The sequence below is a fragment of the Narcine bancroftii genome, chromosome 7, assembly GCF_036971445.1.
Source record: "Narcine bancroftii isolate sNarBan1 chromosome 7, sNarBan1.hap1, whole genome shotgun sequence".
NCBI lineage: Eukaryota > Metazoa > Chordata > Chondrichthyes > Torpediniformes > Narcinidae > Narcine > Narcine bancroftii.
Window position 1 is genome coordinate 210,825,279 of NC_091475.1, and position 27,246 is coordinate 210,852,524.

Sequence of the window (27,246 nt, forward strand, 5' to 3'; positions counted from 1 at the left end):
AGAAGCACATCTTTGCCTCTCACAGATGTTGCGAGACCGGCCGAGTTCCTCCAGCATTTCTGTGTGGTCACAAATATCACAGGGACTGCAGACATTTGTGTTTTAACCCCCTCTTTTGGTTCAACCAGGAACAGCAACAGTTCAGGAAGACACTGGGTGAGGCCAAATTTGGAGGATTGTGTGCAGTTTTGGTCACCGAACTACAGGAAATAAATCAATAAGAGAGAAAGAGGGCAGAGAAGATTTACTAGGATGTTGCTGGGACTTCAGGTTGGGACTTTATTCCCTGGAGCTTAGAAGAATGAAGGGAGATTTGATATTTAAAATTATGAGGGGGACAGACAGAGTAAATGTAGATCGGCTTTTTCTACTGAGGGGAGGTGAGATACAAACCAGAGGACATGGATTAAGGGTGAAAGGAGAAATGTTTAGGGGGATCTTCACACAGAGAGTGGTGGGAGTGTGAAACGAGCTGCCAGCTGAGGTGGTGAACGTGGGCTCAATTTTAACATTTAAGAGGAACTTGGACAGGTACCTGGATGGGAGGAGTATGGAGGGATATGGACTGGGAGCAGGTCAGTGGGACAAGGCAGAATAATAGTTCAGCACAGACTAGAAGGGCCGAAGGGCCTGTTATGTTCAATGGTTTTTATAGTTCTAATTATGTACATTGGGGCAAGGCAGAATTACAGTTCAGCATGAATTTGAGTGGCCGAAGGGCCTGGGCTGCAGTGGTCTATGGATATTTATTTAGGCGTACAGCATCGTAACAGGCCACTCCAGCTCACGTGCCCATGCTATCCCATTTGCACCCAATTGACCTACAACCCTCGGTACATTTCAAATGGCAGGAGGAAACCGGAGCCCACAGAGGAAAAGGCAAGCAGACACGGGGAGAACGTACAAACCCCTTGCAGACAGCGCCAGATTCAACTCCAGTCGCTGGCCCGGCGCTGCACCAACTGCTACACTAACCACCCACCCTTGGTGGGGATCAGTTCTTTTCACCCCTCCTATCGGGGCAGAAGATGCACACACCTCCAGATTCAAGGACAGTTTCTTTCCTGCCGTTATCAGACACCTTTCACAGTGTCACTGTACTATTGCTCTTCAAATCCTACACGTTTGTCGGAATGTGACACTAGCCCCTTCGGCCCTTCTAGTCTGTGCTGAACCATTTTTTTGGCCTAGTCCCACTGACCAACTCCATAGCCCTCCATACCCCTCCCATCCACGAGCCTGTCTAAATTCTTCTTAAATATTAAAATTGAGCCCGCATTCACCACTTCAGCTGGCACCTCGTTCCACACTCCCTACCTCTCTCTGTGTGAAGATGTTCCCCCTCATGTTCCCCCTAAATCTTTCCCCTTTCATCCTTAATCCATGTCCTCTGGTTTGTATCTCACCCACCCTCAGTGGGAAAAGCCTATCTACATTTACTCTGTCCACCCCCCTCATAATTTTAAATACCTCTATCAAATCTCCTCTCCTTCTTCTACACTCCAGGGAATAAAGTCCTAACCTATTTAACCTTTCCCTGTACCTCAGTTCCTGAAGTCCGGGCAACATCCTAGTAAATCTTCTCTGCACTCTTTCTATCTTATTGACCAAAAATGCACACAATACTCCAAATTTGGCCTCACCAACATCTTATACAACTTTGCCATAACATCCCAACTCTTGTAATCAATACTTCGATTGATGAAGGCCAATGTATCAAAAGCTGTCTTTACAACCTTATCCACCTGTGACACCACTTTCAGGGAATTATGTATGCGTATTCCCAAATCCCTCTGTTCTACCACACTCCTCAGTGCCCAACCGTTCACTGTGTTCGTCCTTTCTTGGTTTGTCCTTCCAAAATGCAACACCTCACACTTGTCTGCATTAAATTCCATTTGCCATTTTGCAGCCCATTTTTCCAGCTGGTCCAGATCCCTCTGCATGCTTTAAAGACCTTCTCTTCTGTCCAGATGCTGTAGGTGCTCTGTGGTTAGTAAGGGATTACTTAAAATGGTTGTGCCATCTGCAAACTTGCTGATCGAATTTTCCACATTATCATCTAGATCATTGATGTACACAACAAACAACAATGGACTCAGCACTGATCCCAACATCACCAGTCACAGGCCTCCAGAGGCAATCATTCTCTACCACTCTCCCATCCAGCCAATGACCAATCCAGTTCACTTCTTCACCCTGAACACCAAGCGTCTGAATTTTCCTAACCTCCCATGTGGGACCTTGTCAACGGCCTTACTGAAGTTCATGTAGACAATATCCACAGCCTTTCCTTCATCAGCTTTCCTGGTAACATCCTCAAAAAAACTCCACAGGATTAGTTAAGTATGACCTATCGTGTTGACTAACTCTAATCAATTCCTGTCCATCCAAATACTTGTAGATCTGATCTCTTGGAACACCTTCCAGTCGCTTACCCAAGACTGACATCAGGCTCCCCAGCCTACAATTTCCAGGATAATTCTTAGAGCTTTTTTTAAACAAAGGGACAACAGGGCTACTCTCCAATCCTCCGGTGCCACGCCCATGGCTCAAGACATGTTAAATATATCTGCCAGAACCTCTGGAATTTCTACACAAGGTCCGAGGAAATAACTTGTCAGACCCTGGGGATTTATCCAGCCTTATCTGATTTCACTGCAAGCACCACCTCCTCTTTAATCTGTATAGCTTCCATGACCTAGCTGCTTGTTTGCCTCACTTCCCTAGACTTTGTGCCAGTTTCCTGAGTAAATATTGATACAAAAACACGATTTAAGATTTCCCCCATCTCTTTAGGCTCCAATTATAGCCGACCACTCTGATCTTCAAGAGACCAATTTCATCCCTTTACTTGTTCTTTACTTTTTGAAAATTTTATTTAAAATTTTTAACCGTGCAATTATAAATTTATATAAACAATGCTTAAACAAGCTTAAAGATACGTTGATTACCAAACAACCACATAACAATTCCAGCACGAAAACAGGCCATCTCGGCCCCTCTAGTCCGTACTGAGCCAAGTCTTCTCCTCTAGCCCCACCTACCTGCACTCTGCCCATAACCCTCCATTCCCTTCTCATCCATATACCTATCCAGTTTTTCCTTCAGTATCAAAATGGACCCTGCCGCCACTACTTCTCCCAGAAGATAATCAACATAGCCACCACTCTCTGAGTGAAGAAGTTCCCCCTCGTGTTACTTCTAAACTTTTTCCCCTTAACTCTAAACTCATGACCCCTCATTCCAATCTCAACTACCCTCAAGGGAAAAAGCCAATCCACATCAACTCTATCTATCTCCCTCATAAAAACCTCTATCAAATCCCCCCCCCCCCCCCCGCCAACCTTCTATGCTCCAAGGAATAAAGATCTAATCTGCTCAATCTTTCTTTGTAATCTGGATGCTGAAACCCAGGTAACATTTTTGTAAATCTTCTCTGCACCCTCTCTACCTTGTTGATATCCTTCCTATAATTCAGTGATCAGAACTGCACACACTATTCTAAATTTGGCCTCACCAATGCCTTGAACCGTCTCAACATCACCTCCCAACTCCTGTATTCTATGCTTTGATTTATGAAGGCCAGGATACTAAAAGCCTTCTTCATCACCCTAGCCACATGAGACTCTACCTTCAGGGAACGATGAACCGTTATTCCTAGATCTTTCTGCTCCACTGCATTCCTCAATGCCCTCCCATTTACTATCTATGTCCTGTTTTGATTATTCCCTCCAAAATGAAGGACTTTACACTTCTCAGTATTAAACTCCATCTGCCATCTTTCAGCCCACTCCTCTAAGCCGTCCAAATCCCTCTGCAATCTTTGAAAACCACCTTCATTATCCACAATTCCACCTATTTTAGTATCATACTTACTAATCCAATATTAATCATTAATGTAAATGACAAACGGTAAGGGACCCAATACAGATCCCTGAGGCACGCCACTCATTACCGGCCTCCAGTCCCACTATATAAAATATATAGTATGCATAAATTAAATTCTAATGTACCTGACATATGTCTTAGATGTGGGGAAGAAACAGGTACATTCTATCTGGTCGTGCTCTAAGGTAAAATCACTTTTGGGAAAATTTAAGAATTTTATTAAACCAGATAATTGGGAAGCAATTATCACAAAGTCCAGAATTGTTTCTCCTCGGAAATATTGTGGACACAAAACCTAAAATGATGGTGTCCAAGTACGTGACTTGGATTTTCCCTCTTGGTTAACTCAGCCATTGCTGGTGGACTTATCTGAAGTTCCAGTGCAATACCAACAGGAGTGATCTGAGTTGCAACATAATGAATCTGTGAAAACTCTGTTCAAAGTGAAAGGAACCATGTCGTGGCCATTTAACGAGATCGACAAGAAATACCCAAACTCTACTACTTTAGCAGGGGAACCACTGATACATTTTCCATCGTCTTATTTAGTGGCTTCAGTGCTGTTAGGGATTTGCTACAAACTAAGAGAAACCGACTGGAAATTACAAAACGTGGAGGTTCAAGGTTGAAACTAACAAAATTAGTCCCATGAATCCAAAAAATCTGCAGCGAGCGTCAGGGTGAGGTTCCCACTGAAGTGATGTCAGTTGATGAAAGCGTGTTTGAGATGGTTGACATTTTGAGGTAGTCTCTTCTTTTCTTTGGCTTGGCTTCGCGGACGAAGATTTATGGAGGGGGTAAAAAAGTCCACGTCAGCTGCAGGCTCGTTTGTGGCTGACCAGTCCGATGCGGGACAGGCAGACACGATTGCAGCGGTTGCAAGGGAAAATTGGTTGGTTGGGGTTGGGTGTTGGGTTTTTCCTCCTTTTGAGGTAGTAGTTGAACATGAAATGCATGTTCCAGTGCATTCCCGACCTTAATTGCATTGAAATACACTTACAGTAAATGAATTAATTGAAACTAAATGATTTAATTGAAACTTCTTTCGAATATATAACATTTTTTCTGCTAATGGTGGGTTGAAAAATTAAAGTGGGGCCTAGGGCAAAAAAGGGTTGCGAACCACCGACTTCTAAACTTGATAATTTTATCAAGTTAAATTTGTTAAAGTTGCTCGAGCGGTGGTGAAGAAGTGCATTGCAGTGACCTGGAAATCGGATGTGAATTTAGGCCAGGAAAGATGGCATTTGGAGATACAAAGCTGTATTCCTTCAGAGAAAATGTACTTAATTTACGAAATAAAGATTCACTTTTTGTGCAGATTTGGAGCCCGTACATGCAAAGGTTAGGAATAAATATGTAAAAAATGTTCTTCCAGCCTCCGAAGTCCTGCATTCATCTTCACAAGGTAAAGGAACAGAAGCAGGCCACTTTGCCCATCCAGTCTGTTCCTTGTCTCTACAGTCACATACATATAAGCACTGGAGAGAGTCCAGCGTGCAAACCGACCCTCTGTGCAATCCAAAGCCACCACTCTATTTTTTTCTATTTTGGTTGATTTTTAAGTGAATTCTATTCCATATATTTTAGTTTTATGGTCAAATGGGAATCAAGAATTAACCATTACAAATATTCAAAATAGATGAAAAAGAATCATCGATGCAGGTTGTCCAAATTTTGAAAAAAAGGAAAGACCCCATCCCTCTCCCCCCCCCACTCAAAACAAAAACCACTCTCAAAGAAAATAGAAATAGCAATTACAAAGGAAGAACAGGAAGGAAAAATAATAAAGAAATGGAACAAAGAAAAGGGAACTGTTGGGATCTGAAATCCAGTTCAAAAAATCCTGCTTTTATTTTTCTTGCCTAGATCTCAAATATGGGAGAAAAAAATGGATAGAGGGTTCAAAACTAGATTGAGTATTCAACCCTGCGTTATGCAAATATGGTTCCCGTGCCTGCAAAAACATGTATTTAATCCTTAAATTGTAGGTAATTTTCTCCAAGGGAACATACCTATGCATTTCTGCATTGTATCGGGCTGTGTCCAGAAGGGAATCAGATTTCCAGGTAACAGCAAATACATTTCCTGGTCACTACCAATGAAGCTTTAAGAAATTCAGTGGTTCTCAACCTTTTTCTTTTCACTCACATACCACCTAAAGTATTCCCTAAGCCATCGGTGCTCTGTGATTAGTAAGGGATTGCTTAAGATGTGGGTGGAAAGAAAAAGTTTGAAAACCACGTTTGAATTGTTCCTCATTGGCTCGTTATGTGTACGGTTTCAGAACTCCAGAAGAAATGGGCCAATGAGCATTTTTCTCAAGCCAAATATTTCAGTAACAATTGGGTTTAGAGCAGCGATTCTCAACCTTCCCTTCCCACTCACATCCCACCTTAAGCAATACCTTTCTAATCATAGAGCACCAATGGCATAGAGATTACTTAAAGTTGGATGTGAGTGGAAAGACAACGGTTAAGAACCACTGTTGTAAATTATTATCTATCCACTTCTTTTGGCCATTTAAATTCACTATCCCTTCAACAAAGAGGTTAATCACCTTGAGTAAGAGGTTTAACTTCACTTTTATCCCAATTAATCTTATAACCTGAGATCTTATCCTATTCCTGCATTCCGTAAATGCAATTTACGTAACAAGGTCCCTGGTTAAGTCAAATAAATCAAAACATCATCTGCAAATAACCTTATTTTATACTCCTCTTGACCAACCTTAACCCGCTTTATTTCCACATCATTCCTAATTTTCTCAGCAAAAGGCTCTACAGCTAAAATAAAGCTGGTGATAAGGGACAATCTTGTGAACTAGATCTTGCCTAAGGATTGAACATTTGTCACCACTTTTGCTTTAGGATTAGTATATAGTGCCCTAATCCAATTTATAAAAGATTGGCCAAACCCAAATGTATCCAGAACTTGAAACAAAAAAAAATCCCATTCTAATCTTTCATAAGCTTTTTTGGCATCTAAAGCCAATGCTACACTCAAATCTTTCCTCTGTTGTGCTGCATTTATAATACTAATTAATCTAGCTACATTGTCTACCAAAAACAAATCCAGTCTGGTCCATATTTATTAATTTAAGCAATAATTTAGTAATTCTATTTTGGCAATTTTATAGTCTGCATTCAATCATGAAATTGGACTATAAGAAGGTTTTACAGAATCTCTATCCCTTTTCACTATCATTATAATTATTGCTGTTGAAAATGAATCTGGTAAAGTATAGGTTCTAACATTTCCATAAAAATAGGAATCAGTTCCTCATTACATTCTTTATAAAACTCGTGGAAACCCATCTTCTCCCGGTGACTTGTTTCTTTGTAATGAGCTTATTGCCTGCTTTACCTCTACTCAGTTCTGTCTGCTTTTCCAAACTTAATGTCTGTAAGTTTATATTCAACAAATATTTATCTATTTTAATCCTTTTGCTCTTAATATACCTATAGAAGTTCTTAGGATTTTCTCTCAACCCATTAAATCCCATTTTATTCTCCTCATATTTGAAGTATTGTGTTTAGTTCTGGTCACTTCATTACAGGAAGGATATAGAAGTTTTGGAGAGGGGGAAGAGGAGAATGATCAGGATGTTGCCTGGATTAGAGAACGTGTCTTGTACTGCAAGGTTGACAGAGTTGTGGTTTTTCTCTTTGGAGTGACGAAGGACGAGAGGAGACTTACTGGGTCTACTAGTTATGAGGGGCTTAGATAAGGTGGACGGCCAGCACCTTTATCCCAGGGTGAGAGTAGCAAATACCAGGGGACACCTGTACAAGGTGAGGGGAGGACAGTTTAGTGGAGAGTTTATTTTGTTTTTTTTCCCCATCAGTGGGTGCCTGGAATGCCTTGCCAGTGGGTGGTGGTGGAGGCTGGTACAATAGGGACAATTAAGAGTCTTAGACACATGAATGCAGGAAAAATAGACGGCTACGATTGTGAGGGAGGGAAAAATTAAATTGTTGTGGAGTGAGTTTACACAGCTCAGCACAACCTTGAGGGCCTGTACCGTGGTAGAATGTTCCTTTTTAAATTCAGACATACATCACAGTAACAGGCCCTTTCGGCCCACGAGCCCATGCTGCCCAATTCCACCAAATCGACCTCCAACCCAGGTACATATTGAACAGTGGGAGAAAACCAGAGTCCACGGGGAAAACCCACGCAGACACGGGGAGAATGTTGAAACTCCTTAAAGACAGCGCGGGATTCGAGCCCCAGTCACTTGGCACTGCAACAGTGTTGCGCGAACCGTGCCGTCCTCTATGTTCATTTCCATCCACTCTACCCAGATTCTAGCCCCAGGGGAAATTTACAGGGGCCAATTAAGATGTGGGAGGAAACTGGAACACCTCACAGCCAGAGAGAGAACATGCAAACTCCACACAGGCTGCGTCGGAGGAACACGGGTCACAGGAGCGGGGGTGGGAGGGGAAGCAGCTCTGCTAACTGCGCCCCCCGTGCCACCAGAGGAGACGACATCTCGACCAGCTATTGTCGGCCTTACTGTTACAGAGGGGGTCCCTCCGGTCTCCACAGCAACTCCTTTACCCCGTGGGTGGTTCTCTCTCAGTGAAGGGGATCTTAACAAGCTCTGCCCAGCTGCCCCAAATCAAGCACAGGCAAGACAGCACTTACCTGAAGAAATTTCTGAAGGACTGCTTGAGCCTGGACTGGTCCACAAGACTAAAGGAAGATGACCTAACAGAAGGGAGAAAAAATTAGGCCGGTTGCTGGAATATAGCATGGTAACAGGCCTTACCGTCCCATGAGCCCACTCCCCCAAATACACCTACTAACCCTGTACATTTTGGAGGGTGGGAGGAAACTGGAGCAGCCGGAAGAAACCCACGCGGACACAGGGAGAATGTACAAATTCCTTACAGACGTTGGCGGATTCAAACGAGAGTCACTGGCGCTGTAATGGTGTGATGCCCAGGTTGACGGAGAATGGGTAGGCGTAGCTGAGTTCACAGTCAGATCAGCCACGACCTCATTGAATGGCAGAGGAGGCGCGATGGCCGACTCCTGCTTCCGTTTCCGATGTAAACCTCCCTCCCTCCCTCCTCTCTCCCTCCCACCCCCCCATCACTGGACTTCATCTCCACCTCCCGCTCATCCAGGAAAGGCAGCAGACACATTGAAAGGCACATCACGACCCGGACACCCACCTCCTCCCATCAGAGTGAACTGCAGCCACGCCGACAGATCTCATGGTTACCTGATCCAGGAGGACTTGAAGCTCCTGCCCTCCTCTTGCCCAGCTCCGTCTGGTGGGTTGGCAGGTCTCCGTGCCATCGTCTCCCTGAAAACACATGGCATTTTCAGAGTCCATGTCTTCAAGAGGCAGGGCTGTGCAGGGTACATTGAACTTTCAGGACTAAAAAGGGTTAAATGACAGAGTTTACACAAGTGTTGCTTTCCCTGGAAGGTACAGGATTCCTCAACGAACCAGAAACAGCTCAGGAACAGGCTCTTTGGCCCACAGCAAACATGGTGCCCAAATTAAATGCAAGCCCTGTAGCCTGCACATGATCCATATCCCTCCAGAATGGGACCACGGTTAGACTAGGACTACGGGTTATAGCGTAACGCTGTAACAGCAACAGTGACCGGGGTTGGAATCCCACCCTGTCCGCAAGAAGTCTATACCTTCTCCCCGTGTGTGCATGGGTTTCCTCTGGGGGCAGGGGAGATCCGGTTTTCTCACTCCGTTCAAAAACATACCAGAGGTTGTAGGTCAATCGGCTGTAATTGGGTGGCATGGATTTGTGGGGCAGAAGAGTCTGGTATTGTGCTGTATGTCTAAATTTAATTCAGTCAGTCAGTCAGCCTCTATTGTCGCTTTAACACCAGGTGCCGTGGAATTAAAATGACACAATGTTCCCTAGACCATGGTGATTTGACAAAAGCTGCTTAACAAAAAACCGTTCTAAGAGTAATATTAGATATACAAGTACACGATCCTTTATGCGGACGTCTAAAGTACGGAAAACTCCAAAAACCAGTAAGGTTGGGGGGATGGAGAGACGGCAGCACGACTCGGGCGGCCGGGGGGGTGGGGGGGGAGACGGCAGCGCGAATTGGACGGGCAATGTGGGGGGAGACGGCAGTGCGATTCGAGCGCACGACTCAGGCGGGAGACGGCAGCGCAACTGGAAGGGGGTAGATATGGCAGCACAATTCGGTTGGGCTTAGATCTGGCTTTCCAAAATCCGGAAAAATCCAAAATTCGGAACACACTGTCCCCCAAGGGTTCCAGATAAAGGATTGTGTACCTGTATTGAAATTTAACATTTAGAATTAATTTAAAACATAAGATTTATGTATTTAGAAATGTTATAAATATGTTCGTTTATGTCATCACTTAAAAAAAATTCACAATTTTTTTGTTTGTGATAATATATCGATGAATGGGGTCGAATTGATATTTTATTTTAGAGAATCCATGCTGCTGAAGATCAAACTGCGCTGGGTGGGTCACGTCTCCAGAATGGAGGACCACCGCCTTCCCAAGATCGTGTTATATGGCGAGCTCTCCACTGGCCACCGAGACAGAGGTGCACCAAAGAAGAGGTACAAGAACTGCTTAAAGAAATCTCTTAGTGCCTGCCACATTGACCACCCCAGTGGGCTGATCTCGCCTCCAACCGTGCATCTTGGCGCCTCACAGTTCGGCGGGCAGCAACCTCCTTTGAAGAAGACTGCAGAGCCCACCTCATTGACAAAAGACAAAGGAGGAATAACCCAACACCCAACCAACCAATTTTCCCTTGCAACCGCTGCAACCGTGTCTGCCTGTCCCGCATCGGACTTGTCAGTCACCAACGAGCCTGCAGCAGACATGGACATACCCCTCCATAAATCTTCGTCCGCGAAGCCAAGCCAAAGAAAGAAGAAGAAGAGAATTGACTCAATATTAAGTTCAAATCGGATGTTGGAGAGATGTGAGATCTTTAATGGATATATGATTAATTAGGATTATTGTTAGATATATTGAAATTTAACATTAGAATGGATTTAAAATATGAGGTCTAATTGAAATTGAAAAATACATTGAACTCTCAGACCACAAATGTAATTAAATTAGATTGGAAACTTTGTCTTTAATAGGCTGACTAAATGAGAAAGAATTATTTGGAATGGGACAATGGGCTAGTAAATTAGAGACTTTGTTCTGATGTAATATTTGGGAGGTGAAAGGTGCTGAAGTCCGTCGGCCGCTGTTTAAGGGCTTGTTTGTGCCAATGAGTCACATTTTGTTTGACGGGGGGTGGGGGGTTATATTCCTTAACGTCATAGATGGAGTTGCATTATTATTCAATATATGTTTATGAGTGGAGTGATATCGATTACACTGATGCTTTATTTTACTTCAGAGAATTGATTTTACATAGAATTTAAATTGGATGATGGAAAAGATGTGAGATTCTTAATAGATATAGGATTAATTAGAAGTAATATTAGATATATAGAAATGTAACATTTAGAATTGATTTAAAACATGATTTACATATTTAGATATGTTATAAATGTGTTGGTTTATGTAATCTCTTAAAAAATTCATCCTTTTTTGCTTTTGGGGGGTGGGTGATAAAAAACAAAATTATGTATCATTTTGTATTGCTTCTATTGTAATGTATTGTTCAAGATGAAGAAAATTCTGTTTGTGTTTGATGCAAATGGTAAATAAAAAATATTTTTCAAAAAACAGTTCTACATACAATTAATTAATCAGGGATTAATCAGATGAGTGCTTTAGATGTGGACAGGAGATGGGCACTATTTCTACACTTCTACTCGGTCCTGCCCCAAAGTGAAATCTTTTTTGTCAAACTTGGCAATTTATTTGGAACGGGTTAGAGGAACTAAATTTCCACAAAACCCAATGTTATTTTTATGAGGTATTAACCAACACTGAAATAATCTGGATATCGGAGGGAATTTGTAAAGATTGCCTTGGCAAGAAAATGTGCAGCGGTAACATGGAAATCGGACTCTCATCTAGGCATGAAGCAGTGGGACAGAGAAATGCATAGCTGCATTCCTTCGGAAAATATTTCATACAATCTCAGAAATAAGTATACGATACCTTTATTGTCATTTAGGACCAGACTGTAAAACAGTTTTTTTTTCCTTGGCGACTTCAACGCTCGCATCGGCAAAGACTCAGAAACCTGGCCAGGCAAGCATGGTGTCGGCAAGTGCAATGACAACGGGCGCCTCCTGTTGGAACTCTGCGCAGAACAGCGGCTTGTCATTACTAACACCCTTTTCCAGCAGAGAGACAGCCTGAAGACCACCTGGATGCATCCCCGATCCAGACTATGTTCTGGTGCGAGGAAGAGACAAACGAGATCTCCTCCACACCAGGGTCATGCCCAGCGCGGAATGCCACACTGACCACCGGCTTGTTCACTGGAAGCTCAACCTTCACTTCAAGCCAAAGTTCAAGAACAGTGGAGCCCCCAGAAAGAGGTTCAATGTTGGAAACTTGCAGTCAGACGTAGTAAAACAGTTAAAAAAAACGAGATAACATTCCTCTAATTCATTACGCCATCTACACAAGACTATGTACGCGGTTCCTACACCAGACAAAGCAAAAAGGGAAAGATCTACGAGACTGGAACAGAACTACACAGTAAAAAATGAAAATCTAGACAGTAGTCACAGCGGGGACATTACATTTTCATAGACTTTGATTTTAAAAAGTCTACTCGCTTGAAGTGAAGAACAGTTCACACATCTACATGAGCCCAGCAAGCTTCAGCATGGAAGCAATAGAGAGACACAATGACCTCCTCACCAGCCCCACCATCCGCCACAGGACCCTGCTCTGCGCAGCCTCCAGAACCTCCCGGAACCTCAGCACAGCCGCTCCAGGCTCCCCAACGCCTCCAGAACCTCCCGGGACCTCAGCACGGCCGCTCTGGGCTCCCCAATGCCTCCACCACAGAACACACCGACCTCCCAGCCAGGTGCACGCGACACAGCCCACTCTGACACACCGTCCGCAAAAACTGCCGCAGCCCCTCCATCTCGGCCACCGGCAGCAAGTGCCATCAAAGCCTGGAGGCCTCGCACCACCCCCGCCCCCCAGCCCCACAGAGGCCTGCTCCCTCTTACCCCCACCACAGAAGCCCGCTCCAACCCCAGCAGATGAGGCTGCGCGGCCTCGCCGCTTTCTTCCGAAGGTCTGTACCTAACCTCGCGGTTCCCACATCTCCACAGCGCTCTACCATCCAACGTTCATCAATTAAGAATTGTGGCACGGCACCTCACTTAACCGTTGAGGTAGCACCCGGTTTGGAGAATTTTAATTTTGAAAATTTTGCGGCCATATTTACAAATTGAGGGATAGATCCTTTCCTTAAGATCAAACCTCGTTAACCTCCTTGGATCTATAAATGACTTGAACCGTATGGAGAGGGAGACCCTCCAGCAACCGGGTTTCTTTCCTTCATCCTTTTCTCTAATGCTGCTTCTATTTATTTTCTTTTTTCCCTTGGGGCTTGTTTAAGGGGGGGGAGGGGGGTTGGGGTTTATATCATCACCTAATGGATTTGTTGCCAAATATTTGATTATACTTTGCATAATGATTACATGTAGAAAACATTTAAATCCAATTTTCAAAAACAAAAATCAGAGATTAGACAAAGGCACGAGTGAAGACTGGTTACAAACTCCATGTTAAAAGTGTCCGCCAGTTCAGGTGGACATTCCTAGATACCAAGGGGCTGCCGCAGGCTGCTAATCGTGCAGCCATCACAGGTCAGATCACCGATCTCTTCAGGACAAGGTCCACCAGCGTTAGGGGAAACAGGAACTCTGAACTCGCCACGACGAGGAACAGGACAACACATCTTCTCACGACGAGGCCCAGGGTAACGCATCCTCCAAACCTGCCACAGCTCGGCAGATCCAGTCGCTACCTCAGACTCTGCTGCTCCACTCTCTCCTCTTGTCCTCTGGCACTGGGCATCCCTGACGTTGACCCGAAGAGTCTGAAAAGCCACAAGGCCACAACGACACAAAGCGGCTCGATCTCCTCCTCTTGGCTGTGCCCGAAGCTCCGTCCTTCAGCAGGCGGGTTTTCGGCAGCTCCGCAGCATTCACTCGGAATGGCTCCTGTTTAGGGTTTTCCACTGTAATGGAGGATTTAGACCAGCTTATGCAAGAAGGGATGCAGTTGAATAGGAAGACATAATCTAATTTACACCATGAGGTCCAGGATGCATATGAATTAGTAGACACACATCTAAATTCCACCATGAGGCCCAGAGATGCAGTTTTCTTTTGTTGGTCGCAGACTGTCAGGAGACCTTGAAGATAATTAAATCATTTGTTCAAAGAGATAAGCTATGAAGTAAACAACTTTTGGGTAATACAAACCATGGTCCCACTGCTGAAGTTTGAGACTCTCCGAGAGGTGGCAAAATCCCTCAGCAAGAAGAACTTCTAGAGTCCAGCTAACCTCCCGGTCGAGGGAGGTGGAGAAGCTGCTACCGGCACCCCGACAACCTACTACAAGTGTGCAGTCGTTGGCTCGCTTCGGCAGTTGGGACCAGTCCAGACGTTGATAAGTATAGTTGGGAAGGGCTAGCATATTGTAGTTTGAAATCAGCTTTTGAACTTGTAATAAACATTTGTATAAACTGAACTGCTCTTGGTGTGTGTGTCTATTTTCTTTCGGTAGCTCAAACACTGTGACCAATCTAAAACGAACAAAATGAGAGGTACAAGTTTACCCAGGACACCCACTTGCAGAGCACGACTCACTGGGATCCAAAGCCCAAATCCATCAAATTAGAAGTTGTGCACGGCACCAGCTGGCAAGTTCCTGCAGCAACCGTTGTCCAGAGTAGCCACTGGAGGCTGCACCCGCGCCGCCATCTTGAGGTTATTTATCATGCTTTAACGTATGATCCCTCAACAGCCCCTAAGGCTAGAGCTGGATGAGGTTCCCACCCTGGATGAGACATATAAGGCAATCGAACAACTGAAAAGTGGCAAAGCAGCAGGTATGGATGGAATCCCCCCAGAAGTCTGGAAGGCTGGCGGCAAAACTCTGCATGCCAAACTGCATGAGTTTTTCAAGCTTTGTTGAGACCAAGGTAAACTGCCTCAGGATCTTCGTGATGCCACCATCATCACCCTGTACAAAAACAAAGGCGAGAAATCAGAATGCTCAAACTACAGGGGAATCACGTTGCTCTCCATTGCAGGCAAAATCTTTGCTAGGATTCTACTAAATAGAATAATACCTAGTGTCGCCGAGAATATTCTCCCAGAATCACAGTGCGGCTTTCGCGCAAACAGAGGAACTACTGACATGGTCTTTGCCCTCAGACAGCTCCAAGAAAAATGCAGAGAACAAAACAAAGGACTCTACATCACCTCTGTTGACCTCACCAAAGCCTTCGACACCGTGAGCAGGAAAGGGCTTTGGCAAATACTAGAGCGCATCGGATGTCCCCCAAAGTTCCTCAACATGATTATCCAACTGCACGAAAACCAACAAGGTCGGGTCAGATACAGCAATGAGCTCTCTGAACCCTTCTCCATTAACAATGGCGTGAAGCAAGGCTGTGTTCTCGCACCAACCCTCTTTTCAATCTTCTTCAGCATGATGCTGAACCAAGCCATAAAAGACCCCAACAATGAAGACACTGTTTACATCCGGTACCGCACGGATGGCAGTCTCTTCAATCTGAGGCGCCTGCAAGCTCACGCCAAGACACAAGAGAAACTTGTCCATGAACTACTCTTTGCAGACGATGCCGCTTTAGTTGCCCATTCAGAGCCAGCTCTTCAGCGCTTGACGTCCTGCTTTGCGGAAACTGCCAAAATGTTTGGCCTGGAAGTCAGCCTGAAGAAAACTGAGGTCCTCCATCAGCCAGCTCCCCACCATGACTACCAGCCCCCCCACATCTCCATCGGGCACACAAAACTCAAAACGGTCAACCAGTTTACCTATCTCGGCTGCACCATTTCATCAGATGCAAGGATCAACAATGAGATAGACAACAGACTCGCCAAGGCAAATAGCGCCTTTGGAAGACTACACAAAAGAGTCTGGAAAAACAACCAACTGAAAAACCTCACAAAGATAAGCGTATACAGAGCCGTTGTCATACCCACACTCCTGTTCGGCTCCGAATCATGGGTCCTCTACCGGCACCACCTACGGCTCCTAGAACGCTTCCACCAGCGTTGTCTCCGCTCCATCCTCAACATCCATTGGAGCGCTTACACCCCTAACGTCGAAGTACTCGAGATGGCAGAGGTCGACAGCATCGAGTCCACGCTGCTGAAGATCCAGCTGCGCTGGATGGGTCACGTCTCCAGAATGGAGGACCATCGCCTTCCCAAGATCGTGTTATATGGCGAGCTCTCCACTGGCCACCGTGACAGAGGTGCACCAAAGAAAAGGTACAAGGACTGCCTAAAGAAATCTCTTGGTGCCTGCCACATTGACCACCGCCAGTGGGCTGATAACGCCTCAAACCGTGCATCTTGGCGCCTCACAGTTTGGCAGGCAGCAACCTCCTTTGAAGAAGACTGCAGAGCCCACCTCACTGACAAAAGGCAAAGGAGGAAAAACCCAACACCCAACCCCAACCAACCAATTTTCCCTTGCAACCGCTGCAATCGTGTCTGCCTGTCCCGCATCGGACTTGTCAGCCACAAATGAGCCTGCAGCTGACGTGGACTTTTTACCCCCTCCATAAATCTTCGCCCTGCTGACCCCTCGAGAGGACTGGTTCGTTGTCTCCTGGTTTTCCCTTTCCTGAAATCCACAATCTGTTCCTTAGTTTTGCTAACGCTGAGTGCAAGGCTGTTGTTGTGGCACCACTAATCTAGCCGATCCATCTCCCTCCTGTATGCTTCCACATTGCTGACTGCCGATAACTGTGGTCATAGCATTGGAATTGTGCCTGGCTACACAGTCATGTGTATAGATATAGTAGAACAGGTGGGCTAAGCAGTGACATGGTGGAATCATGTTCACTAGTCGTTTAAAAAGATTTCTCCATAAACACATGATAAACTCCAGAGGGTTATTAATTCGGCCTGTGACATCACAGGCACTCCGTCGAGGACATCTACATGAGGCTGTGTTTTAAAAAAGCAGCCTCTATCCTCAAGGACCCCCAACACCCAGGCCAGGCTCTCTTCACTCTGCAACCATTAGGAAGGACGTACAGGAGCCTGACAACAGACACCCAGTGGCACAAGGACAGCTTCCTCCCCTCCACCATCAGATTCCTGAATGGGCATGAAACCACAGACACCCCCTCACTTCCTCTTCTTTTGCATTGGGGAAATGTGATTTATAGCAATAATGGACGACACTGCTGCCAAAAAAAACAACAAATTTTGTGACACATGTTCATGATAAAACCAATCTTGATCCCCCACCTCTCCGATCCACCATTATGTAAAAAAAAATACCCTGCACAAAATCTTTACCTTGTTTTTTTAAAATGTACAAAATTCCTTGGGATCATCAGGGGATAAGTTTTTTTTTATACACAGGGAGTAGTGGTGGAGGGCAGTACAATAGGGACTTTTAAAAGACTCAGATAAATAGAGGATTATAGGTGTGAGGTCGGGAAAGGGTTGGGTTGTTGCATCTGTTCATATAGGTTAGCCCAACATCATGGGCTGAAGGGCCTGTACTGCGCTGGAATGTTCTATGTTCTAGATGGGGCAGAATCTGTTTGGTGCATCCAAGGGAGGTGGGGGGGGGGGTTCTTGAAACTGTTCATCAATGATTCAACCAGAGCTTGCATTAAATTCTAACTTACTGAATTGGTTTCAATGGGGGAGGCTCTTGGGAATAATGATCACAACTCCTTCAGGTTTAAGATGGTTATGGATAAGGTTAAACCTGAAATTTGAGGAGGGGGAAGGGAGAGTGAGCTGAACTGGGGAGAAGCAAATTACAACAGATTAGGCAGGATCTGTGGCACCACTCACTGTGTGTAAAAAAAATGTACCCCTGACATCTCCCTGAAGCTTTTCTCACCTCACCTTAAAGAGATACCCTCTGGTGTTCGCTGCTGTCACCCCGGGAATAAGGCACTGGTTGTTCACCCTATCTATGCCCCTCAGAATCTCTATTAAGTCACCTCTCATTCTTAGTCGCTCCAAAGAGAAAAGCCTCAGCTCTGCTAACCTTGCCTCATAAGACATATTTTCCAATCCTGGTGAATCTCCTCTGCCCACTCTCACCAGCTTCCACATCCTTCCTATAATGAGGTGACCAGAAGTAAGTGCAATATTCCAAGTGTGGTCTCACCTCGGTTTTATAGAGCTGCCACATTACCTCACAGGCCTTGAACTCAAGCCCCGGACTAACGAAGGCCAACACACCTCACACCTTCTTAACCGTCCCATCAACTTGTGCAGCAACATCAAATGATCCTTAGTCCGGGACTGCACGATCTCCCTATTTCTCCATGCTGTAAAGAATGCTGCCATGAAAGATTACGTCCTCCCTGAATGTGGAAGCTCTTCCGACTAAGATGGGAGAGGTCACGAGTGGCTAGCTGTGTGCCAGAGGGGAGAGAGGGAGAATCATGCCCCCAGTCATCTTGCATTGTGTTTACCCTACCCTACCCCTGCGTTCCCCCACAGAAAGCATTTTGCACTCACGTCCTGTTCGAGATGGGCACACTGGAAACAGTGGCTAGATCCTTCTCTTGGTTTCTCCACTCAACCCTGGGAGAGGGAGAGGAACATAATCATCAAAGATGCCAAAACGATCATTCAATCCAAACTCTGCCACATGTCCCCAAAATAACTCAGGCGTCAGGGGGTTGGTGGTGGGATGGTGTGGATGGAGCTCCATAATGGATCTGACCGTGGGAGGGTGTGATGGGACGGTGTGGATGGAGCTCCATAATGGATCTGAACGTGGGAGAGTGTGATGGGACGGAGTGGAGGGAGCTTCACTCTGTCTCTGACCCCGGGGAGTGTGTGATGGGACGGTGTGGAGGGAGCTTCACTCTGTGTCTGACCCTGGGAGTGTGTGATGGGACAGTGTGGAGGGAGCTTCACTCTGTGTCTGACCCCGGGGAGTCTGTGATGGGACATTGTGGAGGGAGTATCACTCTGTGTCTGACCACGGGGAGTGTGTGATGGGACGGTGTGGAGGGAGCTTCACTCTGTGTCTGACCCTGGGAGTGTGTGATGGGACAGTGTGGAGGGAGCTTGACTCTGTGTCTGACCCCGGGGAGTGTGTGATGGGACGGTGTGGAGGGAGTTTCACTCTGTGTCTGACCCCAGGAGTGTGTGATGGGACAGTGTGGAGGGAGCTTCACTCTGTGTCTGACCCCGGGGAGTGTGTGATGGGACAGTGTGGAGGGAGTTTCACTCTGTCTCTGACCCCGGGGAGTGTGTGATGGGACGGTGTGGAGGGAGCTTCACTCTGTCTCTAACCCCGGGGAGTGTGTGATGGGACGGTGTGGAGGGAGTTTCACTCTGTGTCTGACCACAGGAGTGTGTGATGGGACGGTATGGAGGGAGCTTCACTCTGTCTCTGACCCCGGGAGTGAGTGATGGGACGGTGCGGAGGGAGTTTCACTCTGTCTCTGACCCCGGGGAGTGTGTGATGGGATGGTGTGGAGGGAGCTTCACTCTGTGTCTGACCCCGGGAGTGTGTGATGGGATGATGTGGAGGGAGCTTCACTCTGTCTCTGACCCCGGGGAGTGTGTGATGGGACGGTGTGGAAGGAGTTTCACTCTGTGTCTGACCCCAGGAGTGTGTGATGGGACGGTATGGAGGGAGCTTCACTCTGTGTCTGACCCCGGGAGTGAGTGATGGGATGGTGCGGAGAGAGTTTCACTCTGTCTCTGACCCCGGGGAGTGTGTGATGGGACGGTGTGGAGGGAGTTTCACTCTGTGTCTGACCCTGAGATGTGTGTGAGGGGATGGTGTGGAGGGAGTTCCACTCTGTGTCTGACCCTGGGAGTGTGTGATGGGACGGTATGGAGGGAGTTTCACTGTGTCTGACCCCAGGAGTGTGTGATGGGACTGTGTGGAGGGAGTTTCACTCTGTGTCTGACCCTGGGAGTGTGTGATGGGACGGTGTGGAGGGAGTTTCACTCTGTGTCTGACCCCGGGGAGTGTGTGATGGGACGGTGCGGAGGGAGCTTCACTCTGTGTCTGACCCTGGGAGTGAGTGATGGGACGGTGTGGAGGGAGTTTCACTCTGTGTCTGACCACGGGAAGTGTGTGATGGGACGGTGCGGAGGTAGCTTCACTCTGTGTCTGACCCTGGGAGTGAGTGATGGGACGGTGTGGAGGGAGTTTCACTCTGTGTCTGACCCTGGGAGTGTGTGATGGGACGGTGCAGAGGGAGCTTCACTCTGTGTCTGACCACGGGAGTGTGTGATGGGACGGTGTGGAGGGTGTTTCACTCTGTGTCTGACCCTGGGAGTGTGTGATGGGACGGAGTGGAGGGAGCTTCACTCTGTGTCTGACCCCAGGAGTGTGTGATGAGACGGTGTGGAGGGAGCTTCACTCTGTGTCTGACCCCAGGAGTGTGTGATGGGACAGTGTGGAGGGAGCTTCACTCTGTGTCTGACCCCAGGAGTGTGTGATGGGACGGTGTGGAGGGAGCTTCACTCTGTGTCTGACCCCAGGAGTGAGTGATGGGACGGAGTGGAGGGAGCTTGACTCTGTGTCTGACCCCAGGAGTGTGTGATGGGACGGTGTGGAGGGAGTTTCACTCTGTGTCTGACCCCGGGAGTGTGTGATGGGACGGGGTAGAGGGAGCTTCACTCTGTGTCTGACCCCGGGGAGTGTGTGATGGGACGGTGTGGAGGGAGTTTCACTCTGTGTTTGACCCCAGGAGTGTGTGATGGGACGGTGTGGAGGGAGCTTCACTCTGTGTCTGACCCCAGGAGTGTGTGATGGGACGGGGTGGAGGGAGCTTCACTCTGTGTCTGACCGTGGGAGAGTGTGATGGGACGGAGTGGAGGGAGTTTCACTCTGTGTCTGACCCCAGGGAGTGTGAAATGGGATGACGTGGAGGGAGTTTCACTCTGTGTCTGACCCTGGGAGTGTGTGATGGGATGTCGTGGAGGGAGCTTCACTCTGTGTCTGACCCCAGGAGTGTGTGATGGGATGTCGTGGAGGGAGCTTCACTCTGTGTCTGACCCCAGGAGTGTGTGATGGGACGGTGTGGAGGGAGTTTCACTCTGTGTCTGAACCTGGGAGTGTGTGATGGGACGGTGTGGAGGGAGTTTCACTCTGTGTCTGAACCTGGGAGTGTGTGATGGGACGGTGTGGAGGGAGTTTCACTCTGTGTCTGACCCCGGGGAGTGTGTGATGGGACGGAGTGGAGGAAGCTTCACTCTGTGTCTGACCCCAGGAGTGTGTGATGGGACGGTGTGGAGGGAGTTTCACTCTGTCTCTGACCACGGGGAGTGTGTGATGGGACAGTGTGGAGGGAGTTTCACTCTGTGTCTGACCCCAGGAGTGTGTGATGGGACGGTATGGAGGGAGCTTCACTCTGTGTCTGACCCCGGGGAGTGTGTGATGGGACGGTGTGGAGGGAGTTTCACTCTGTGTCTGACCCCAGGAGTGTTGATGGGACGGTGTGGAGGGAGCTTCACTCTGTGTCTGACCCCAGGAGTGTGTGATGGGACGGGGTGGAGGGAGCTTCACTCTGTGTCTGACCGTGGGAGAGTGTGATGGGACGGAGTGGAGGGAGTTTCACTCTGTGTCTGACCCCAGGGAGTGTGAAATGGGATGACGTGGAGGGAGTTTCACTCTGTGTCTGACCCTGGGAGTGTGTGATGGGATGTCGTGGAGGGAGCATCACTCTGTGTCTGACCCCAGGAGTGTGTGATGGGATGTCGTGGAGGGAGCTTCACTCTGTGTCTGACCCCAGGAGTGTGTGATGGGACGGTGTGGAGGGAGTTTCACTCTGTGTCTGAACCTGGGAGTGTGTGATGGGACGGTGTGGAGGGAGTTTCACTCTGTGTCTGAACCTGGGAGTGTGTGATGGGACGGTGTGGAGGGAGTTTCACTCTGTGTCTGACCCCGGGGAGTGTGTGATGGGACGGAGTGGAGGAAGCTTCACTCTGTGTCTGACCCCAGGAGTGTGTGATGGGACGGTGTGGAGGGAGTTTCACTCTGTCTCTGACCACGGGGAGTGTGTGATGGGACAGTGTGGAGGGAGTTTCACTCTGTGTCTGACCCCAGGAGTGTGTGATGGGACGGTATGGAGGGAGCTTCACTCTGTGTCTGACCCCGGGAGTGAGTGATGGGATGGTGCGGAGGGAGTTTCATTCTGTCTCTGACCCCGGGGAGTGTGTGATGGGACGGTGTGGAGGGAGTTTCACTCTGTGTCTGACCCTGAGATGTGTGTGAGGGGATGGTGTGGAGGGTGCTTCACTCTGTGTCTGACCCCGGGGGTGTGTAATCGGACAGAGTGGAGGGAGCTTCACTCTGTGTCTGACCCCAGGAGTGTGTGATGGGACGGTGTGGAGGGAGCTTCACTCTGTGTCTGACCCCAGGAGTGTGTGATAGGACGGTGTGGAGGGAGCTTCACTCTGTGTCTGACCCCAGGAGTGTGTGATGGGACGGAGTGGAGGGAGCTTCACTCTGTGTCTGACCCCAGGAGTGTGTGATGGGATGGAGTGGAGGGAGTTTCACTCTGTGTCTGACCCTGGGAGAGTGTGATGGGACGGTGTGGAGGGAGCTTCACTCTGTGTCTGACCCTGGGAGAGTGTGATGGGACGGTGTGGAGGGAGCTTCACTCTGTGTCTGACCCTGGGAGAGTGTGATGGGAGTGTGGAGGGAGCTTCACTCTGTGTCTGACCCTGGGAGAGTGTGATGGGAGTGTGGAGGGAGCTTCACTCTGTGTCTGACCCCGGAAGTGTGTGATGGGACAGTGTGGAGGGAGCTTCACTCTGTATCTGACCCCGGGAGTGTGTGATGGGACGGTGTGGAGGGAGCTTCACTCTGTGTCTGACCCCGGGCGTGTGTGATGGGACGGAGTGGAGGGAACTCACTCTGCCATCCCATCCCTCTGTGAGGGGCCCCTGGTCCCTTTCCCACTCTCGACAAGTGGGTACCTGCGCGGCTTCTCGATCTTGTAATTCAGCTCCTGGGCCTCCTGGGCCTTGAGATGGAGCAGGTCGTGGATGCGCTTGGAGACCTCTAGCTCGTGCGTGCGAAGTTGCTGCCACTGCTCCCGATAAAGGATATGCAGTGTGTCGTACTCCTCCTTCACCGTCCAGTTCGCCTCCTCCAGCACGGCGACCCGCGTTGCCAACTCCTGCCGTGCCTCCTCCATCTTGCCCAGCCTCTCTAGCAGCTCTGTCAGCCTGCGATGGGACAGCACAGAAGGGAGGTGAGGGGGGTGGGTGGGGAGATGAGCCACAAAACACTACAGCACAACTAGTCTGTGCAGAACTCTTACTTGACTTCGTTCCATTGACCCAGTCCGTAGCCCTCCCATCGATGGACCTGTCCAAAGTCTTCTCAAGTTAACATTGAGCCTACATTCACCACTTCAGCTGGCAGCTCGTCCCACACCCCCACCCCTCTCTGTGTGAACGTTCCCCCTAAACCTTTCCCCTTTCACCCTTAACCCATTTCCTCTGGTTTGTATCTCACCTCCCCTCAGTGGAAAAAGCTGATCTACATTTACTCCATCAATCCCCCATGATTTTAAAAACCTTGATCAAATCTCCTCTCATTCTTCTATGCTCCAGGGATTAAAGTCCTAACCTGTTGAACCTTTCCCTGTAACTCAGTTCCTGAGGTCCGGGCAACATCCTAGTAAATCCTCTCTGCATACTTTCTATCTTATTGGTATCTTTCCTGTCATTCGGTGACCAAAACTGCACACAATCCTCTAAATTTGGCTTCTCCAATGTCTTATACAACTTCACCATAACATTCGAACTCCTAACACAATACAGTATCCGAAATTCGGTTAACCAAAAAGTTCAATACCCAAACCTTTTTTCAGCGGCAACGTGACGTCACATGTTGTAAAGAAATTTTCACTCGATGTGCTCATGTGGGGCTCTGACATGCTGTTAGCGTCATTTTGAATCCATTGGAGCTCTTATGTGTTGTACAATGGCAATTATAGAGATCACGTTGTTTTTAGGTAAGAATTAAACACTATTTCCTGCTTGAAAACCCTTCCATTGATTTTTGTTATTCTTTAACCACCAATATTGGAAAATCCGCTGATAATACTGGTTATGTGAAAAATCCAGTTAACAGAAAAACATCCGGTCCCAAGCTTTTCAGATATGGGGAAATGCATGTACTTTGATTTATGAAGGCCAAGGTGCCAAAAGACCTTATCCACCCATGCCGCCACTTTCAGGGAATTAAGTATCGGTATTCCTGGATCCCTCTGCTCTACCGCACTCATCGGTGCCCAACCATTTATCGTGTACAGTACAACTCCAATTATCTGAAAATTGGATTATCTGAAATCCTCAGTTATCCAAAATTTTGTAGACGTGGAAGTGATTTCGGAAAAATCAGTAATTCTCATTTATTCGAAAAACTTTGAAGCCAAATGACATCATTTCACCTCTGAAAATTTTCGGATAAATGAAGATATTTTAAACAATCTAAAAAAAAAAATTTTTCAGAAAAGAACTGACGTCACAGGCTGACAACATTTTGGAAGTTTGGAAAAACTTCTGAGTAGAATTTCCAGTTTTTGGTGTTGGATTTATCTCATTTTGCTTTTTTTTGGGTGAGAATTACCATAAATATTTATGTATAATGCGACGTATTATACCCCTGTGTATAATACGACCCCCCCCCCCTCCCCTCACCCGCCTGAATTGCGCTGCCGTCTCTTCGGCTGTTCACCCGCTCAAGTAGTGCTGCCGTCTCTCACGACCCCCCTCCATTCACCCACCCGAGTCGCGCTGGTGTCTCTCATGAATCCCCTCTCCCGCCCGATTCACAATGTCGTCTCTCACGACCCCCCTCCACTCGCCCGCCTGATTCACGATGTTGTCTCTCACGACACTCCCCCCCACCCCCCCGACTTGGCCACCTGAGTCGCGCTGCAGCTCATCTGCGCGGCCACCCGAGTTGCGCAGCCGCTCGCCTGCCCGGCCACCCAAGTCGCGCTGCCTCTCACCCGCCCGAGTTGCGCTGCCGCTCCCTCGCCTGCAGAAATTTTAAAAAATTTTTTACTCTCGAGTATAATGCGACCTTCCTATTTTTGAAGTGAAAAATGGGGAAAGTTATTTTGCATTATACTTGAATATTTACGATAAACATTATTTCATGCTTAAAAAGTCTTCCCTTGTTTCCTTTCTTTGGCTTGGCTTCGCGGACGAAGATTTATGGAGGGATATGTCCACGTCTGCTGCAGGCTCGTTGGTGACTGACAAGTCCGATGCGGGACAGGCAGGCACAGTTGCAGCGGTTGCAAGGGAAAATTGGTTGGTTGGTTGGGTGTTGGGTTATTCCTCCTTTGTCTTTTGTCAGTGAGGTAGGCTCTGCGGTCTTCTTCAAAGGAGGTTGCTGCCCGCCGAACTGTGAGCCGACAAGATGCACGGGGTGAGGTGATATCAGCCCACTGGCGGTGGTCAATGTGGCAGGCACCAAGAGATTTCTTTAAGCAGTCCTTGTACCTCTTCTTTAGTACACCTCTGTCTCGGTGGCCAGTGGAGAGCTCGCCATAGAACACGATCTTGGGAAGGCGATAGTCCTCCATTCTGGAGACGTGACCCACCCAGCGCAGTTGGGTCTTCAGCAGCGTGGATTCGATGCTTGCGGACTCTGCCAGCTCGAGTACTTTGATGTTGGTGATGAAGTCATTCCAATGAATTTTGAGGATGGAGTGGAGACAGCACTGATGGAAGCGTTCTAGGAGCCGTAGGTGATGCCGGTAGAGGACCCATGATTCGGAGCCGAACAGGAGTGTGGGTATGACAATGGCTCTGTACACGCTGATCTTCGTGTGTTTCTTCAGGTGGTTGTTTTTCCAGACTCTTTTGTGTAGTTTTCCAAAGGCGCTATTTGCCTTGGCGAGTCTGTTGTTTATCTCGTTGTCGATCCTTGCATCTGATGAAATGGTGCAGCCGAGATAGGTAAACTGGTTGACCGTTTTGAGTTTTGTGTGCCCGATGGAGATGTGGGGGGGCTGGTAGTCATGGTGGGGAGCTGGCTGATGGAGGACCTCAGTTTTCTTCAGGCTGACTTCCAGGCCAAACATTTTGGCAGTTTCTGCAAAACAGGACATCATGCACTGAAGAGCTGGCTCTGAATGGGCAACTAAAGCGGCATCGTCTGCAAAGAGTAGTTCACGGACAAGTTTCTCTTGTGTCTTGGTGTGAGCTTGCAGGCGCCTCAGATTGAAGAGACTGCCATCCGTGTGGTACCGGATGTAAACAGCGTCTTCATTGTTGAGGGAGGGGCCCTTGTTTCAACACTGCTACAACTGACTTGCTGTTTGCTTCTGGGCTGTTTTTAAAAAATGATCAATTATCCAAAAATATCTTTTATCCGAAATAGGCCTGGTCCTGACCATCTCGGCTAATCAGAGCTATACTATGTCCTTCCACAGTGCCACAACCCCAGGAGTGGTGCTTCCACAGAGGCTCAGCTCAGAGACTCTAAATCATTGCATCACATGCTCTGAATCAGACAAGTTGCAGCCCCCTCCCCCCAACCCAGTGCACTCAACTGCGCAGGATCCCAGGGACTCCCAGTGTCAGTGCAGCTGGGACTCAAAACAAGAGCAGGGAGCTTGTACTACATCCTGGGGTGGGCCAAACCAGAATGATGTGCCCAAGGTGGCGGCGCCTGTGCTCGTCAGCGGCCACGAGGGGTTGTAGTGGACCAGCGCAGGGCAGCAGGAATGGGGAGAACCACCCTCCCCCACCCCCGTTGAGAAGGAGAAGAAGAGGCGACGAGCCTACAGGACGGTGACCGCGGTGGCAGACCATCGAGGGGCTCAGAGGATGAGGGACCCACACGGGCTGCGGGAGTGGCTCATGGGGGCCAGGGATTCGAGCCGGGATTTGAGATGGCCCTGGAGATAAGGGCCCCCTGAAGGGCCTTGGGCGCCGATGGCTTCATGTTGAGGGATGGAGCTCGGGCGGCCGATGGATTGAACAGGAGTCTGTGCAGCTGCGGGAATCGCTAGAGGATAATCCACGGACACTCAGTGACTCTGAAGGGACTCGCTTTTGCTTCCCTTTCTTTCGTACTGTAAGGGGCGCCGGGCAACACCAATGGAGACCCTTTGTCTACCTTACGGCAGGCGGAAGGCAATGTTCGACATCATTACTTGACAATAAAGGAATCTTGAATTCCATCTCTAGATC

General features: G+C 47.9%; 1 protein-coding gene across 2 annotated transcripts in view; it reads right to left on the bottom strand.

The window, feature by feature from the left end:
- Window positions 1-27,246, bottom strand: part of LOC138739664 (autophagy-related protein 16-like) — an 87,607-nt gene that overhangs the window by 36,632 nt on the left and 23,729 nt on the right. The window contains exons 4-7 of one of the 2 annotated variants that reach the window (XM_069892177.1): window positions 22,939-23,253; window positions 18,568-18,633; window positions 9,128-9,211; window positions 8,545-8,607 (exon numbers count right to left, since the gene is read on the bottom strand). In XM_069892177.1, coding sequence (XP_069748278.1) covers window positions 8,545-8,607; window positions 9,128-9,211; window positions 18,568-18,633; window positions 22,939-23,253 — 528 coding nt within the window. The remainder of the gene's footprint in view (window positions 1-8,544; window positions 8,608-9,127; window positions 9,212-18,567; window positions 18,634-22,938; window positions 23,254-27,246) is intronic. The other variant, XM_069892178.1, reaches the window with a different exon arrangement.